We start from the raw sequence: 16,583 nt of genomic DNA, 5'->3' as shown, positions 1-16,583 counted from the left end.
TATACAAATAAATTTTAGGGAATTCGATAGTAGTTCAGTGAAGTTCTCAAACGCCTTGCAGACAATCCATGTCTACCCATGCATTAGTCACTGCTGACTAATGTAATAGCCTCCTTGGTGCCACACCCTTTGGGATTTTTAAAAGGAGGTTGGGAGGTAATGATTAGAGAGTTGGAAACCTGTTAATGTCTTGGTAGAAATTTTATATCCTCTTAACCTTCTTAAAATTAACAGCCCAGTTAGATGTTGTTGGAGCCCTTATAACAAAGAAAGGACTAACCTTTCCTGAACAAAGTCAGGCCAAAGAGAAGCCTGTTTTATTGGAGCCAACCTATTTTCAATGTATCTAATTAAAAATAGGAGAGAAGAAACAAACCACTATCTTCACTTTCATCCCCTCCAAAGACAAAAAAAATAAAATAACATATATATACAGAGAGAGAGAGAACGTATGCAGGGACTGTAATGCAGAGAAGAGAGGTGCCTTAACCCTCGCTCTGAACCCTTCTTTGGTCTGACCTCCCTTGCCTCTAGGAGCTCTGGTGGCACAGTGTTTAAGAGCTCCACTGCTAACCAGAAGGTCAGCAGTTCGAACCCACCAGTAGCTCCGTGGGAGAAAAATGTGGCAGTCTGCTTCCCTAAAGATTTACAGCATTAAAAACCCTGTGGGGGACTTCTAAGTCAATTGCCAAAATAATTCTATTATGCAAACATTCTGCATCCCACTTTGAAATGTGGCATCTGGGGTCTTAAATGCTAACAAGCGGCCATCTAAGATGCATCAATTGGTCTCAACCCACCTGGAGCAAAGGAGAATGAAGAACACCAAGGTCACACGGCAACTAAGAGCCCAAGAGACAGAAAGGGCCACATGAACCAGAGACCTACATTATCCTGAGACCAGAAGAACTAGTTGGTGCCCGGCCACAATCGATGACTGCCCTGACAGGGAGCACAATAGAGAACCCCTGAGGGAGCAGAAGATCAGTGGGATGCAGACCCCAAATTCTCATAAAAAGACCATACTTAATGGTCTGACTGTGACTAGAGGAATCCCGGTGGTCATGGTCCCCAAACCTTCTGTTGGCACAGGACAGGAACCACTCCCAAAGACAACTCATCAGACATGAAAGGGACTGGACAGTGGGTAGGAGAGAGATGCTGAAGAAGAGTGAGCTAATTATATCAGGTGGACACTTGAGACTGTGTTGGCATCTCCTGTCTGGAGGGGGGATGGGAGGATAGAGAGAGTTGGAAGCTGGCAAAATTGTCACGAAAGGAGAGACTGGAAGGGCTGACTCATTAGGGGGAGAGCAAGTGGGAGTAAGGAGTAAGATGTATATAAACTTATATGTGACAGACTGACTTGATTTGTAAACGTTCACTTGAAGCTCAATAAAAGTTAAAAAAAAAAAAAAAAAAAAACCCTGTGGGGCAGTTCTGTTCTTTCCAGCAGGGTCACTATGAGTCAGAATTGACTCAGTGGCAATGGATTTGGTTTGGTTCCACCCCCCCACCCCGCCCGGCACCAGCTCTTCCCCAGCCACCTCCTCTACTTTCCACACATCTGAAGTTCATATCCCATTCGTTTCTTCAGCTCTGGAAAATCTCTCCCAGGCTGTAGCCCTTCCAGCTCAGGATGAGTTTCTAGTTGGCCAAGATCCCCATTCTTCTTATTCATAGGTTTCTTTAAAATCATGCTTCTTCTGTGGATCTTCTGGTGACCAATTGCCCTTTTTTGTTACACACTCTTTTCTTATCACTATCTAAAAATTATATTATTTGCGTGCCTGCCTCCTTCCTCTTCCCTGGAATGAAAGCTTCGTGAGGACAGGGAGTCTCATTCACAACTATATTCTCATCACCCAGAATAGTGCCTGATAATGGCAGGTGCTCAGTAATTTGTTGAATGAATGAAGGACAAGAACCATCCCTGTTTTATTTATAGTTTATCGTGACACATACACAGAGATTTTCATTAAAAGGGTAAACTAGAGGTTAGCCTGTCAGTCAGAGCCAGGTCACATAGCCTCCTAAGAGCACATTCTCATGTTTCTCCTCAACTTAGGACTTTCTGTGGTTAATATTGCTCTAACTTTCCTTTTTGTCAGAGTCTTACAGCATACTGGTTCAAAGGTTTTGTTGTGGAGCCAGACTGCCAGGTTCAAACCTGGATTCCTCTCTTTACTGACTATGTGACTCTATCAGTTCCTGATTGTTTATGTGCCTCAGTTTATTCATTTGTAAAATGAGGCTAGCAATAGCACCTGTTTTGTAGGGTTATTTTGAAGATTAAATTAATTGCTATAGGCAATGTGTTAAAGAACCCTTCTAGGACATAATACGCACTCAGTAAATGAAGGCAGGATAATGATGATGAGATGATGACAGTGGGATTTGGCCAGTAATGTCATAGGGTGAGTGGTTTTGTGCTTTGTTACTATCTGGTCATTCTAGTTCATTGAATGTTTTTCTTCTTCATTGCTTTTTCAAAATGTAGTAATCAATTCATCTCTTAGAAATATTCTTGTTATTTAAAATAATCACATTAAGTAATTCTTAAAAGATAGCTTATTAAGAAACACAATTTGATTCCATGCACTAATTGTTTACAGTTATCATACAAAATTTCTTTTCATGGGGATATTGAATTGGTCAGTTGTTGTTTTTGTTAACTGCTGTCAAACTGATCCCTGACTCATGACAACTCCGTGTGTTACAGAGTAGAACTGCTCCATAGGATTTTCTTGGCTATAATTTTTACAGAAGCAGATTGCCAGGCCTTTTCTTCCACAGATGGTGTAAAAATGGTGTGTCGGGGGTGTCTGACCTCCTCTAACTTCACAGGGGGGGAAGGAGAGTCAAGATCAACAGCCCAAGGCTTATTTCTGTGAGGCAAAGGTCAGACATACCTCGTCTTTCCAATTTTTTTTTTTACCAGTGCTGACACCAGCCATCCCTCCCACTGCACTCTCTGCTTCTCTGCAGAGTTTATATTTGTTGCAGTGGCTACATAGAACTCACAGACAATACTCATAATTATGGGGTTTATTAGGGAGGTAACGGTTACAATTTCAGGATCAGGAATGACTTAGGATACAGTTCTTTGATCGGGACAGCTTCTCAGCCATATCCACAGGCAGGCCTTTCTCTGGCTCTCAGCCTCCCAGCCCCTCGGCCCCTGCCATGTTCGGTACAAGTGTTATAAAACTCTCGCACTTCACCAGTAAGTGCTCAGAGGCACCCAACTCTGCCAGTAAACCTCGGTCTGAAGACTCTAAGCTCTCGCTCAGTGGGTCTGCGAGCTTGCCTCCACCAAGTGCCTTGAAGCACCCCACTCCACCGGCAAGCCTTCTGCCCAAAGGCACTCAGCTCTCTCACTCCATGGTTTGGCACACCCACTGTAGTCACCTCGCTCCGTGAGTGGGAAGTCCACTGTGGCATCTCCTGCTGGTCTCCTGGTTCTGCTGCCACTGTTGCTCTGCTGCTGCTTCTTGATGTCTTGTGTGATCTCTGATGTTGCAGCTGTCTGTCTCCTGGGCCTAGGAGGGAGGTTCTCCGTACAGGGACCCCAGGTCCAAAGGACTTACTCTGCTCCCAGCTCCTCTTCTTGGTGATATTGAGGTCCCCCCTTCCACCTCTGGGATGGCTCATTTTAAGCCTAGTGGGATGGCAAAACTGACCAATACCCTCGTTAGGGTTCCATAGACTTTATTTGCATGGTCCCACCCCCGCAAGGATACCATGCACGTTATTTGTGTTATTAGCAAGCTGTCCAGTCCCCTTAGTGGGCCACAAGCACCTTGCATAGCCCCATCTAATCATTTGGTGGGAGTTACAGGACCATGACTAGAAAGGCAATATAAAACTGATCCATCACACCACATGTGGGTTCGAACCACAGACCTTTTGGTTGGCAACTGATCACAAAGTCTGTGTAAAATAAGTTTCATCTATTTGGAACATTCTGTAATACGAGTCTTCATATTTGAATCTTTCTCATGTATTTTCTGGAGGAAAATATAAATAAAAATATTATTTGCTATAAAATCTTGGAATTATCTAGCATGGAACATTTTTCCTTGCAGAGTTCTTTTTCTTAAATTTTTAAGATCATTGTTTCACACAGAACTTATTCATGCTTTCTGTATGTCTTTTTTTACATGGTGAATCCATGAATGCCAAATTCTAAGTTTCTGTCAGGAAGAATTATTTTTAGGTCAGCTTTAAAGAGGAGAGCACACAAAAAAGGAAAACCTTCGATTACAATCCATACCCTTAATTGACTTTTATAGTAATCTGGGTGTAGAGGGAAACTACAGATAAAATTGAAACAGTCTGCTACCTAAATCTGCCTCCATTGGTTTTTGTTATTGTTAAAATATTAATAATAAAAACACTATTCATAGATTTCCTAATAATCTAAAATTTGTTTTCATTTTCTTTTGGGTCTTACTCTTTTTCCATCTATTTTAAAAAGTCAGTTAAAAAAATAAAGAGCCTTGGAAAGGATCTTAAAGGAGGAGACAGCAAAAAAGCAGTAGACAAGATGTCTAAGAATTTTCTCATTTGTTTCTTAATGGGGCATGTGGGTTGTACGTTTGTCCATGAAGGAACTTCTGTCCTCTGTAAATGAGTTGTCCTATTTTTCAGTCTGTTGGAACTTTCTAGCCCTTTCAAGTCTGAGAATAGTTACATTCTTGGGTAGTTGGATTCTTTTCTTTGCAATACCACTAAATTTTAATTCTCAGCACAGTGGTCCTTTTCTTACCAAAAAAAAAAAAAAAGCTTCACCACAGAGTTGGCAGGATGAGTAATGAAAGGCTTTCTCGGGTCATGTGATGACGTGGGAAAATGACAAAAATAGGAGGGAGTAATAAAGAGTATTTAAAAAACAAGCAAATGGGATAGCTGGCTTGGAGGAAGTGGAAAGATGAATCAAAGATCTAGAGACAGATGCCATAAAATGAAATTATTTAAATAAAAGGAAAAAAGTAACTTGGTTAATCTACATACTATATTTTTGATTTTTAATGATTCAGTGTTGTTTGTCGTGACTTTTTTTTTTAGTTAGAAAGAGGTTGGTTACAGACTTTGTTCCCTGGTGAGGTAACAGTGGTCTCTGGTATTTGATATGTACAGCCTGACTTGTGCGTGGTGGGGTTGATGATTGACAGGTGCCTTTCACAAATAGAATCTTCTTTCTTGTGCTTTCCAGATTCTCACCTGATGGAAGACTAATTGTATCATGTAGTGAGGATAAAACTGTTAAAATTTGGGATACGACAAACAAGCACTGTGTCAATAACTTCTCAGATTCTGTAGGGTAAGCCCACTGTTTTTGTGTATTATATGGGTTGGTTTGCTACGGAGATATTTAATTATACCAATTTAAATAATATTAAGGAATATTGAAATAAGGTTAAGGAAATTGAAATATTAGGCCATCTTATTATTTCCTCCTAGGTTTGCAAATTTTGTGGATTTTAACCCTAATGGTACATGCATAGCTTCAGCAGGTTCTGATCATACCGTGAAAATCTGGGATATAAGAATGAACAAATTACTCCAGCATTATCAAGGTAACAATTTCTGTAGCAAAAAACTCCGTTTTTGAGTGGGCTTCTCTGGGAAGCTCTTAAACTGAGTATACTTTTGATGTGATTTGGCCCTTTTAATGAGGGTCATGGGCTGCCTTTGAACTGGCTAGAGAACAGTTAGCCCCCAACAGCAGCAGGGTCTGAGAAGCTGGGACAGATGCCAGAGTGGGGAGGAAGGTGGAGGAACCTTAAAGATGATGCCAGGGGCTATAAAAAGGTAAGTTACTGTGAGGCTTTCAAATTCTGCTCACCTGCATTATGTGAGAGGTCAGGAAGAGAAATTGACTCTGAGTTCCAAAACTGAAGGAGCAAAAACAGGTGTTATATCTGGTAGAGAACAACTTCCTAATGTCCCTATGTGTTGAAGCTAAAGGAGAAATGCATTGATTTTCTTAGTTTATACTGGATTTGGAAACTCTGGTGGCATAGTGGTTAAGTGCTACGGCTATTAACCAAAAAGTCGGCTGTTCAAATCTGCCAGGCGCTCCTTGGAAACTCTATGGGGCAGTTCTACTCTGTCCTATGGGGTCGCTATGAGTTGGAATCGACTCGACGGCACTGGGTTTGGTTTTGGGTTTTGGTTTATACTGGATTTATTTTAAATCTACATTTCTTTTTCTTAATATTTAATAATAATAGCTATCATTTACTCGGAAACCCTGGTGGAGTAGTGGTTAAGAGCTACAGCTGCTAACCAAAAGATCGGCATTTTGAATCCACCAAGCACTCCTTGGAAACTCTGTGGGGAGTTCTACTCTGTCCTATAGGGTCACTATGAGTCAGAATCGACTCTGTGGCAGTAGGTTTGGTTTTTGTTTTTTTTTTTTTTGGTTATCGTTTACGCAATGTGTACCATGTAGCAGACACCTTAGTAAACCCTCACAACAGCCCTGATAGGTATTACTGTTGTTGTTATTGCTGTGTGTCCTTGAGTCAATTCTGACTCACAGCGACCCTATAGGACAGAGTAGAACTGCCCCATTGGGTTTCTTAGGCTGTAATCTTTAGGCGTGCAGATCATCAGGCTTTTCTCCTGTGGAGCAGCCGGTGGGTTCGAACCGCAGACCCTTCAGTTAGCAGCTGAGCACTTAACCATTATGCTACTGGTGCTCCTAAGAGGTATTATTATAATTACCCCCATTTTAAAGATAAGGAAACTGAAACTTAAAGAGTTAAGAGACTTATTCCAATAATTGGCAGAACTGACTGGGTCTTTACTTTCTGTTTACAAATGTTTGGAAGAGCAAACTTTTGATCACTGTGTTATACTGCCTCCTGTTGGAAGGATAGTAAACAGAAATGATTTATAAAACTTGATGGCAAGACTGTGCCTTTCTCCAAATATATCTCTACACTCTTGACCCCTTAGTCCCAAGCCACTAAGGAGTTGTTATTTTTAATTTGAGGCTAGATTTTATACGTTATATAAACTGGTAGTAATCAACCGTTGCTTTTATTGGTAATGTATTCAAGGACTTCGTAATTCTGTGGCCAACAAGATTATCTTCCCGCAACACAGTCTTATTTTTTTTTTTTGAGTTATTTTATCTAATTAGCTGCAAGTTTAAGCTGTATGATGCCAAAATACTCATTTGTTTTAGTGAGCCGTATAGAGTTTAGTGGAGACATTGCCTCTAAATCATTCTTGTTTTGAAGCTTATATTACTAACTGAGCAAAGATCCAGCCTTAGAATTAAAAACTGTTCTCTGAAGACTTAGGACCTTAGTCTCATGGGACATCTCAGTCAATTGGCACCACAAAGTTCATGCTGTACATACTAGTAAAGTGAGTAGTGTTTGGGGTCTTAAAAGCTTGCAAGCAGCCATCTGAGATACAACTATTGGTCTGTACTCGTTTGGAGCAAAAGAAAAAGAAGGAAACCAAAATTTCAGAGAAGAAACTAGTTTACAGGGCTAATAGCCTACACAAGCCGTGGCCTTATCTACCCTGAGACCAGTAGAATTAGATAGTCCCTGTTCTGATCAGGGCCACAATAGATGGACCTCGAGAGAACAGGAGAAAAACACAGAACAGTTTTTAAAAAGCACAGACCTTCTGGACCAGTTAAGACTAGAGAACTCCCTGAGATTATCACCCTGAGATACTTTGTAAACCTTGAACTGAAACTATCCCCTGAGGTCACCTTTTAGTGAAATAATAGATTGGCACACAACATAAAGGATATTACCCTGAGTATGGTGATCCAGTAAAAAACCATCTATATGAGACCAAAAAGTCAACAATCACTCTAAAGCAAAGATGAGAAGATAAAGGGGCAGGGAGACTAGAGTACTGAAACCAAAATAATATAAAACACAACTGGAGAGAATGTTGACACATTGTGAAAAACGTAAGTAGTTTCACTGAATAATTTGTATAGAAATTGTCAAATGGGAACCTAATTTGCTGTGTAAACTTTCACTGAGAACACAGTAAAATATTAAATAGAAAATAACTGTTCTCTGAAATTTGCTTTTATTTTCTACCATTCAGTTCACAGTGGTGGAGTTAATTGTTTATCATACCATCCTTCTGGCAACTATCTCATCACTGCCTCGTCCGATGGTACACTTAAGATTCTGGATCTCCTAGAAGGAAGGCTCATATATACACTTCAAGGGCATACGGTATTAACGCTAAAATTTTGCCTTTAATGTATATTTAAATTTTTGACCCATTTTGTTATATGCCTTTGTCATTTTACCGATTGCAGGATGCATTCCTGCTGTCATCAAAAAAAAAAAAAAAGAAAATTTCCAAGGCTGTGTTTTTATCTTCTGGAAGCAACCCTTAGAAATATTATTATAATTCTTGTCAAAATTGATGTGTATCTTTCAATGCCATTAAATTAATTTTTTACTGCTGTCTTCATCAGTGTGCAGTTTAGGTTTGAGTGGTTAAATTGTGGTGGGTAAGCTTATTCCCTACTTCTGATCTTTCTCCCCATGTGGAGCTGTCCCACTAGCTCTGATAGTCTTGGCCTCCCCTACCCCCCGACTCACTGTTCTCAATCTGATAGGTGAGTTTGGAAGCAGAAGTTTGCCCAGCCCAGCCCAACACCTTTTCTCCTGCCTGTGGGAATGAGCCTGCCCTCACCATTTTCTTCTGAGACTTCATGTGGGGAAGCCTGCCCATGTCCAGATTTGGCTGATTCATTCTGGAGTTCAATTCTAGAAAAGCCATTTGCCCACATTCTCTCATAATAAGCAGTTATCTTTAAGAAAGGTGATCATCTGACTCTTAATTAGTTTAGAACCCAGTGGGGAAGAAGAGTATATTTATATATAAAGCTTGTTCAAAGACACCTCTCCACACACACTTTTTTTAAGTGTATAAACTAGTTATCCCTCCAGTGTAAATATTCAAGTTTCTTTAAATTTTTTAGAATGTGTCCTCTTTTTTCTTTTCTTCTTTTTTGGATATGTACTATGTCCTTCCTCTTAACCAAGTATAAGCTATTTATATCCAGAAATAGAATGGGCTTCATGGTCTAGGGGAGAAGGGGCTCTTTCTGCTTTTGTATATCCTGCCCGGCTTCCTGCTTTGCTTTGTTATTTGTTCTGCAGCTGTGCTAGTGTGAAGCAGAAATAGAAATTAGCCAGCTCAGATATATGCGTATCCATGGATTTAGGCTGAGTAGATACAGTCAGTAAAAGGGGCCAAAGATTGAAATATTTATGAAATAAGTAAAAAATAATATAAAAAAGATAAACAATATTTTAGGAGGAAAAACTAACCACAAAGATGAAATTATTCACAGTCTGGGTCATAAGATTAGATGACTTAAAGTATGATTAGCTGACTAAAGTGCTAAGACGAGTTGAAGAACATTCTCCCTGATTAAGGAATGCATTTCCAACATACAAAGGTGTTTTTTAGTTTTCAGTGTGGGTACTTGGTAGTTGAGATTTCAAATTTTGAAGATGGAAAAATACGGAGGTGAAGGTGTTCACAAGGCTATGATAACTTATGAATGTGAGATGGCTTTGAAAAAATACAAGATTTTTTCCCCAAAAGTTCTCTTGTAAAGATTAAGAATATTAAAAACAAACCAAATATACTAATATTATTTCTGAGATGAGAAATAATTACTCTTATCTTGACTAAAAAATTGACCTAGAGGCTGTGTATGTTGTCACTGTGCAAAGTACAGTCTGATCCTATTCCACAGCATTGCTTAGTTTCAAGCTCGCATTGCTTCCTACCTAGACAGTTACAGTAACCTCCTAACTGGCCTCTAAGCATTCATTCTACTTATTCCAATTCATCACTCACTCACCTAGGGTTTTTTTTTTTTTCATCAATCACAGCTTTTCTCTTATTTATCTCCTGGTCTTACAACTTTTAGTGGCTCACCATTACCTGCATGAAGGGAGAACTCAGTAAAGCCTTGGGAATCAGGGAATGGCCTCTGTTTATATAGCCTCATTCCTGTCACCTACAATACTTATCTTTCAGTTTCTGCTAGTGATTGATTGACTAAAGAGTCCAAAGTCATAAAATTTTAACATAAATTCTTATCAACTTATACATGCACAAGCTTTTCTTTAAAGGAGAAAAAGGTTTTATTTTCTTATTTTTATTAGTATTTATTTTTAATTTAGTATCATTTCCTTGTGATTTAATATAATTGGATTAGTTCATTGATGATTTTTACTCTGCCTGCATTAGTTGGTAGCAGCTGGATGTTTTCAGTCAGTCTATTGTGTAAGTCATCTAGATAAATTGAGATGAAAAATTGGTACTCACAATCCTGTTGGCCATAAAAAACTATCACCAAGTACGTTTTTCTTTTACCTCCCTTTATTTCTTAGGGACCTGTCTTTGCTGTGTCATTTTCAAAAGGTGGGGAGCTGTTTGCATCAGGAGGCGCAGACGCACAGGTTTGTACATTTCTTTAGCTCCCTCTTAGATTTGGTGAGGGTGAAGGAGTCCTTGACCTCAGCTAAGATTTTTGCAGCCAGCTACTTTTCTATTAAGGTGATTATCAATGAATTTATATTTGAGTTAGTGCCAGGAAGTCTGCTATTTCATAACAGAAGTAGTGCCAATTCTGGTAGTTTTGGGAACTCAGCTATAGGTATGGCACTTTCACTTGATTTACTGTCTAATTGTTTTGCCTGTATCTTTTTTTTTGAGGACATTAATATAAATATTTTATGGTAGCAAATCTTCATTTTTTCGAAATGACCAAAAGTCATTTATAACTAGATCTGTTGAATAAGATGAATTATCAAGCTAAAAACAAGGGTTTCACTTTTGAGAGGGGTGTGGAGAGGATTTTCAGGTAATAAGACATTTTCTTAATATGGATTTCAAATTTACATGAAGGCAATTTGAAATGCTAAGTCTCTCCCCATCCCTAAAAAAAGGACAATTTATGTATTCACTTTTTAAAAATCAATTCTGTTGCTTGTACGTGCAAGCCAACAACTGCCGTCGTGACTGATTTTTTTTATAGGTCTTATTGTGGAGGACTAACTTTGATGAATTGAATTGTAAAAGTCTCATTAAAAGAAATCTCAAAAGATTGCATTTTGAGTCGCCACCACATCTTCTTGATATCTACCCAAGAACACCACATCCGCACGATGGAAAACTTGAGACTGTTGAAGTGAGTATTCTGTGCATGTTTGTTGTATCATTTTTAAGTGCCCATTTTGGGGCCACTGTTCAACTAGGTGCTTGAAAGTATACTAAATTATAATCCAGTAGAAAATATAAACCTGGTTCTGCCTTTAAACAATAGCACTTTGAGAAACAGTCAGTTGTTACCAGTAATAAAGTAAAACGACATATGATAGTATGTAATAGTGCTAAAGCCTCTCGTATTTACTTCTTGAAGGCCCAGAAGTAAAACAAACGTAAGTGTGAACTAGGAAGTCAGAAATCAAATCTTAGGCCTGTGGTAACTGTGAACTCTGAACTTCTTGTCCTAGGTGTTTTTAGGTTGCTCATGTGAGGGCTGTTATGAGAACAGGACTGAAGGACTTCATTTGATATTACGAAGCACAAGAATTTTTATAACCGTTATTGAAATAGGTATCTTGAAGCCCTTTAATAACAAATAATAATAATCTTACGGATAGCAAAAAGAAAATATTTAGACATTAAACTAATAACTGGGGCCATTTTGTTGTCTATATATGGGTGTATTAAATGTATAATTATCTGTTTAGGTGTAAGTTTTTTATTGACAAGTTACAGATTTAAGCATTATCTCTTCAGAGAAAAATTTATTTTCACTGGATACTTAGCTGGAGTTAAGCCTACTTCTTTCCATTTTGTGTGATTCTCCTTAAGCCCTTTTCTAAGAGCTGATGTCAGAAATTACTATTGCCTATTCATCTGAACACTCCTTTTCATTGTGGCCAGAACCTTTCTTTGCCTTTAGGTATGTATTTTGTGTTCCTAAGTCTTATTCCTGAGTAGCAGTGCTTTGTCCCATTTACACACTCTTCATCCTATGGTTCTATACCCTCTTCCAGTCTCTCTGTCCCGCACCCCAATCAGTTTTTTGATTTTGGCTTCCTTAGTCTTGGTCTTTTCTGTTGTCTGAGGCACTTCTGCTACTCTCAGTGTGCGTGCATGTGCCTTTTTTTTTTTTCTTTCTTTTTGGACTCCTTTTTTAATCTTGTTTAAATCGTTGCTGTTGAGTCAGTTCAACTCATAGTTTAATCCAGCCATATTTTGGGATTTTTGTCCTAGTTTGTCCTTGGTAGTGTTTATTTTTGGTTCTTTGGTATAATTTTTGTCCTCTCCAACTTCCAATTAGCTTTCTAGTCCTTCTAAAGTATTTACTTTTGTACTTCACTATTTCCTCCCGCTACTTACTGGGTCGTTTTTAAAAATTTCTTTCAAAGAAAGAATGTGATGTAACTTGTGGTTCATCACCTTTTTATGTTTTCAGTTTCTACAATTATAGGTGTATTTCTTGATCCCCTATGGAGCTGAGGTATTATTTAATATATTTTATTTAACTTGAGTTTCCTTAATTTACCCAAGCTGCTTTCATTGATTCTTGTTGATGTTTTACACTTTAGCATGTCTGTGGCTTGGCTGGATTTGATCAGGAGGTGGTGCCTTGCTGCGCTGTCACTCACTTAGCTCCCTTTCCAGAGTGGCAGATGGCGGAGCTATGGGCTGAGCCCTGGTCTCCTTACTCTTTATTCAGTGATATTGCATGGCCTCACACTACCTCAGCATTGGAGACTAAGCCATTTTCTCTGTGATTTCCTGTCAGCCCCAGTCCACTTAAGAGTGCTAGACTTTCTTTAAAATGTCGACAAGTTATTGAGTAGCTTTACTCTGATGGCTGAGCCAGAAAGCAGTAAAACCAGCTGGGTTGTTTTGTATTGCTAGGTTAGGATGACCCAAGCCAGACAAAGTCACTCTGAACCATTATTTTTCAAATACCCAGTACAAAAACCCAGTGCTGTCAAGTCGATTCTGACTTATAGCGACCCTATAGGACAGAGTAGAACTGCCCCACAGAGTTTGCAAGGAGCACCTGGCACAAATACGCACTCTTAAAATTATATTAAAAACTGACATATTCATCTTGGAATTAGAATTCATTTACACTGTACAGACTGTTGAATATTGTGACTGAATTTTGTTAGTGGCCTTAAAAAAAAATCAGCCTCTGGGTACCCGGTTTAATTTATCTATAAACACGTGGCGGTCTCCAGGAGTTGGAATCCACTCAACAGCAACTAACAACAACATAAGCACTCATGGTTGCTTAAATTAAATATACAATATAACTTATTTTTGTAAAACACCTTCAGATCCTGCAATATAAAATGCTAGCACAGTGATAGGATTCTGCATATGAACAACCAACTGTTCATTTATTTTGTAAAAATCTCTTAAAATAAAGCAAGGGTATAAAGCTTTCTGGAAAGAGAACATCTCCTTTGGTATTATGAAAAAAAATTGCTAAAGGTCAGATTGTTTTGTGAATAAACCAAAACCAAGCCCATTGCCATCGAGTCAATTCCGACTCATAGCGACCCTATAGGACAAAGTAGAACTGCCCCATAGAGTTTCCAAGGAGCGCCTGGTGGATTTGAACTGCTGACGTTTATGGTTAGCAGCCTTAACCTCTACACCATCAGGGTTTCCATTTTGTGAATAGTCCTTATTAATTGCCATGGATCCCTCCTAAAGCCAAAAGATGACTAGAAAAGATAGTAGGAACCAAAATAGAAGCTGTGCTATATTTATTTGTGATTAGTGAATTTTACTTTGAAAAAAAACTAACGATGGTGGATTAAAATTTTTTTCAAAGCTTTTAGGCAAGGTCAGCTTTCATATGTTACTTTGGAAATATTTGAAACTTAGGCAGACTTTTTTTTTTGAGATCAGTGTATATAATTAAAATAGAATATAAAAACATTATTAAAAAAATGTGGAGGAACACAAAAATCATTTGGGTTCCTATACACTAACAAGGAGGAATCCGAAAAGGAAATCAAGAAAGCAGTACCATTTATAGTAGCCCCCAAAATGATAAAATACCTAGAAATAGACCTAAACAGGGATGTAAAAGACATATATATGAAAATTATAAAACACTAATATAGGAGACTGAAAGAGATCTACTTAAATGGAAGGACAGTCCCTGCTCATGGGTTGGAAGACGTAATACTGTAAAACGTCAGCACTACCTAAAGTGATCTATGGATACAATGTAATCCTGGTCCAAATTCCAACATTATTTATTGAGATGGAAAAAACTAATCACCAGCTATATATGGAAAGGAAAGAGGCCTCAATAGCCAACGCAATATTTGAGAAGAACAAAGCAGGAAGCTTCATATTTCCCAACCTCAAAATATACTATACTGCTGTGGTAATCAAAACGGCCTGGTACAGGTTCAAAGATAAACACATAGACCAGTGGAATAGAAATGAGAAGCCAGAAATAAACCCATCCATCTATGGACAACTGATTTTCAACGAAGAGTCAAAGTCCTTTCAACAGGGAAGAAACAGTCTCTTCAACAAATAGTGCTGGAAAAATTGGATAGCCACATGTAGAAAAATGAAACAGGAACCGTACCTCATACAGTAAACAAAAACTAACTCAAAGGGGATTAAGGACCTAAATGTTAAAGCTAAAACCATAAAGTTCTGGGAAGAGATAGGGGCAAAGCTGTGGGATCTGTTGTTAGGTGCTATCACATCGATTCTGACTGATAGGGACCCTACATACAACAAAACGAAACACTGCCCAGTCCTGTGCCATCCTCACGATCATTGCTGTGTTTGAGCCCATTGTTGCAGCCAGTGCACCACTCTATCTCCTCAAGGATCTTCCTCTTTTTCGCTGACCTTCTACTTTATCAAGTATAATGTCCTTCTTCAGGAACTGATCCCTCATGATAATGTGTCCAAAGTACATAAGACGAAGCCTTGCCATCCTTGCTTTTAATGACCACTCTGGCTGTACCTCCTCTAAGACAGATTTGTTCATTCTACTGGCAGTCCATGGTATATTCAGTATTCTTTGCCAACACCACAATTCAAAGGCATCAGTTCTTCTTTGGTCTTCCTTATTCATTGTCCAGCTTTCGCATGCATATGAGACTTAGAGAAGAAACTATACTACAGGACTAAGAGTCTACATGAGCCACAGCCTCATTTGCCACTAATGATCATTCTGATCAGGGCCATAATGGATGGATCCTGACAGAAGGGAGAGAAATGTGGAATAGAACTCAAGCTGTAAAAAAAGCCAGACTTGCTGGACAAGTTGAGACTGGAGCACGCCCTGAAGTATCACCCTGAAATACTCCATGAGCTAACCGTTGAGATCACCTTCTTGCTAAATGGAGGATGTTATCCATGAGTACTGCGTACCTTCAAAAAAATCATCTATGTGGAACCGAATGGTCAACAATTAGTCTAAAGCAAAGATGAAAGGGTAAGGGGACAGGGAAGCCAGATCACTGGAAACAAAATATCCAGAATAGCATTAACGAGAATAATGACATATTGAGAAAAGCGTAACCAATGTCACTGAACAGTTTGCGTAGTAATTGTTAAATGGGACCCTGTGTGCTGTGCAAATTTTTACCAAAAACACAATCAAATTTTTTTTTTAAATGGAGGAAACAGTATCTATAAAATGTAATTAATTTCTCTAACTTCTTATTTTTGCATTAAACATCAGTGTATTATTTCTGAATTTGAGTTATTGTTGTTATTGCTAGATGCTGTCAATTTGGTTGTGACTCAGAGCAACACTATGTAAAACAGAACGAAACACTGCCGGGTCCTGAGCCATCCTAATAATCATTGTTATAATTGAGCCCGTTGTTACAGCCAGTGTTAGTACTTCTTGTTGAGGGTCTTCCTCTTTTTCTTTGACCCTCTGCTTTACCAAGCATGATGTCCTTCTCCAAGGACTGGTCCCTCCAGGGTACATAAGACAAAGTCTTGCAATCATTGCTTCTAAGGAGCACTCTGGCTGTACTTCTTCCAAGACAGATTTCTTCATTCTTCTGACAGTCCACGGTATATTCAGTATTCTTCACCAATGCAACTTTTCAGCGACCCCAATTCTTCGGTGTACCTTATTCATTGTCCAGCTTTTGCATGCTTATGAGGTGATTAAAAACACCACGGCTTGGGTCAGGCCCACCTTAGTCCTTTAAGTGACACCTTTGCTTTTTAACACTTTAAAGAGATATTTTGCAGCAGATTTGCCCAATGCAATGTGTTGTTTAATTTCTTGACTGCCGCTTCCAAGGGCATTGATTTTGGGTCCAGGTAAAATGAAATCCTTGAAAATGTCCTCTTTTCTCTCTTCATCATGATGTCGCTTATTGGTCTAGTTGTGAGGATTTTTGTTTTCTTTATGTTGGGGTGTAGTCCATACTGAAGGCTTTAATCTTTGATCTTCATCAGAAAGTGCTTCAAGTCCTCTTCACTTTCAGCAAGCAAAGTTGTGTCATCTGCATAACACAGGTTGT

The 16,583-nt window shown here is 38.8% G+C and overlaps 1 protein-coding gene across 2 annotated transcripts in view; it reads left to right on the top strand.

The window, feature by feature from the left end:
* Positions 1-16,583, top strand: part of POC1B (POC1 centriolar protein B) — a 116,971-nt gene that overhangs the window by 45,759 nt on the left and 54,629 nt on the right. For both annotated transcript variants that reach the window (XM_049884023.1, XM_049884024.1), the window contains exons 5-9: positions 5,219-5,326; positions 5,467-5,582; positions 8,095-8,228; positions 10,416-10,484; positions 11,063-11,215. In XM_049884023.1, the coding sequence (XP_049739980.1) occupies positions 5,219-5,326; positions 5,467-5,582; positions 8,095-8,228; positions 10,416-10,484; positions 11,063-11,215 (580 nt within the window). The remainder of the gene's footprint in view (positions 1-5,218; positions 5,327-5,466; positions 5,583-8,094; positions 8,229-10,415; positions 10,485-11,062; positions 11,216-16,583) is intronic.

This window comes from Elephas maximus, chromosome 4 (assembly GCF_024166365.1).
Source record: "Elephas maximus indicus isolate mEleMax1 chromosome 4, mEleMax1 primary haplotype, whole genome shotgun sequence".
Taxonomy (NCBI): domain Eukaryota; kingdom Metazoa; phylum Chordata; class Mammalia; order Proboscidea; family Elephantidae; genus Elephas; species Elephas maximus.
Note: the sequence above shows the minus strand (reverse complement) of the source record. Positions and strands in the feature narration are given on the sequence as shown.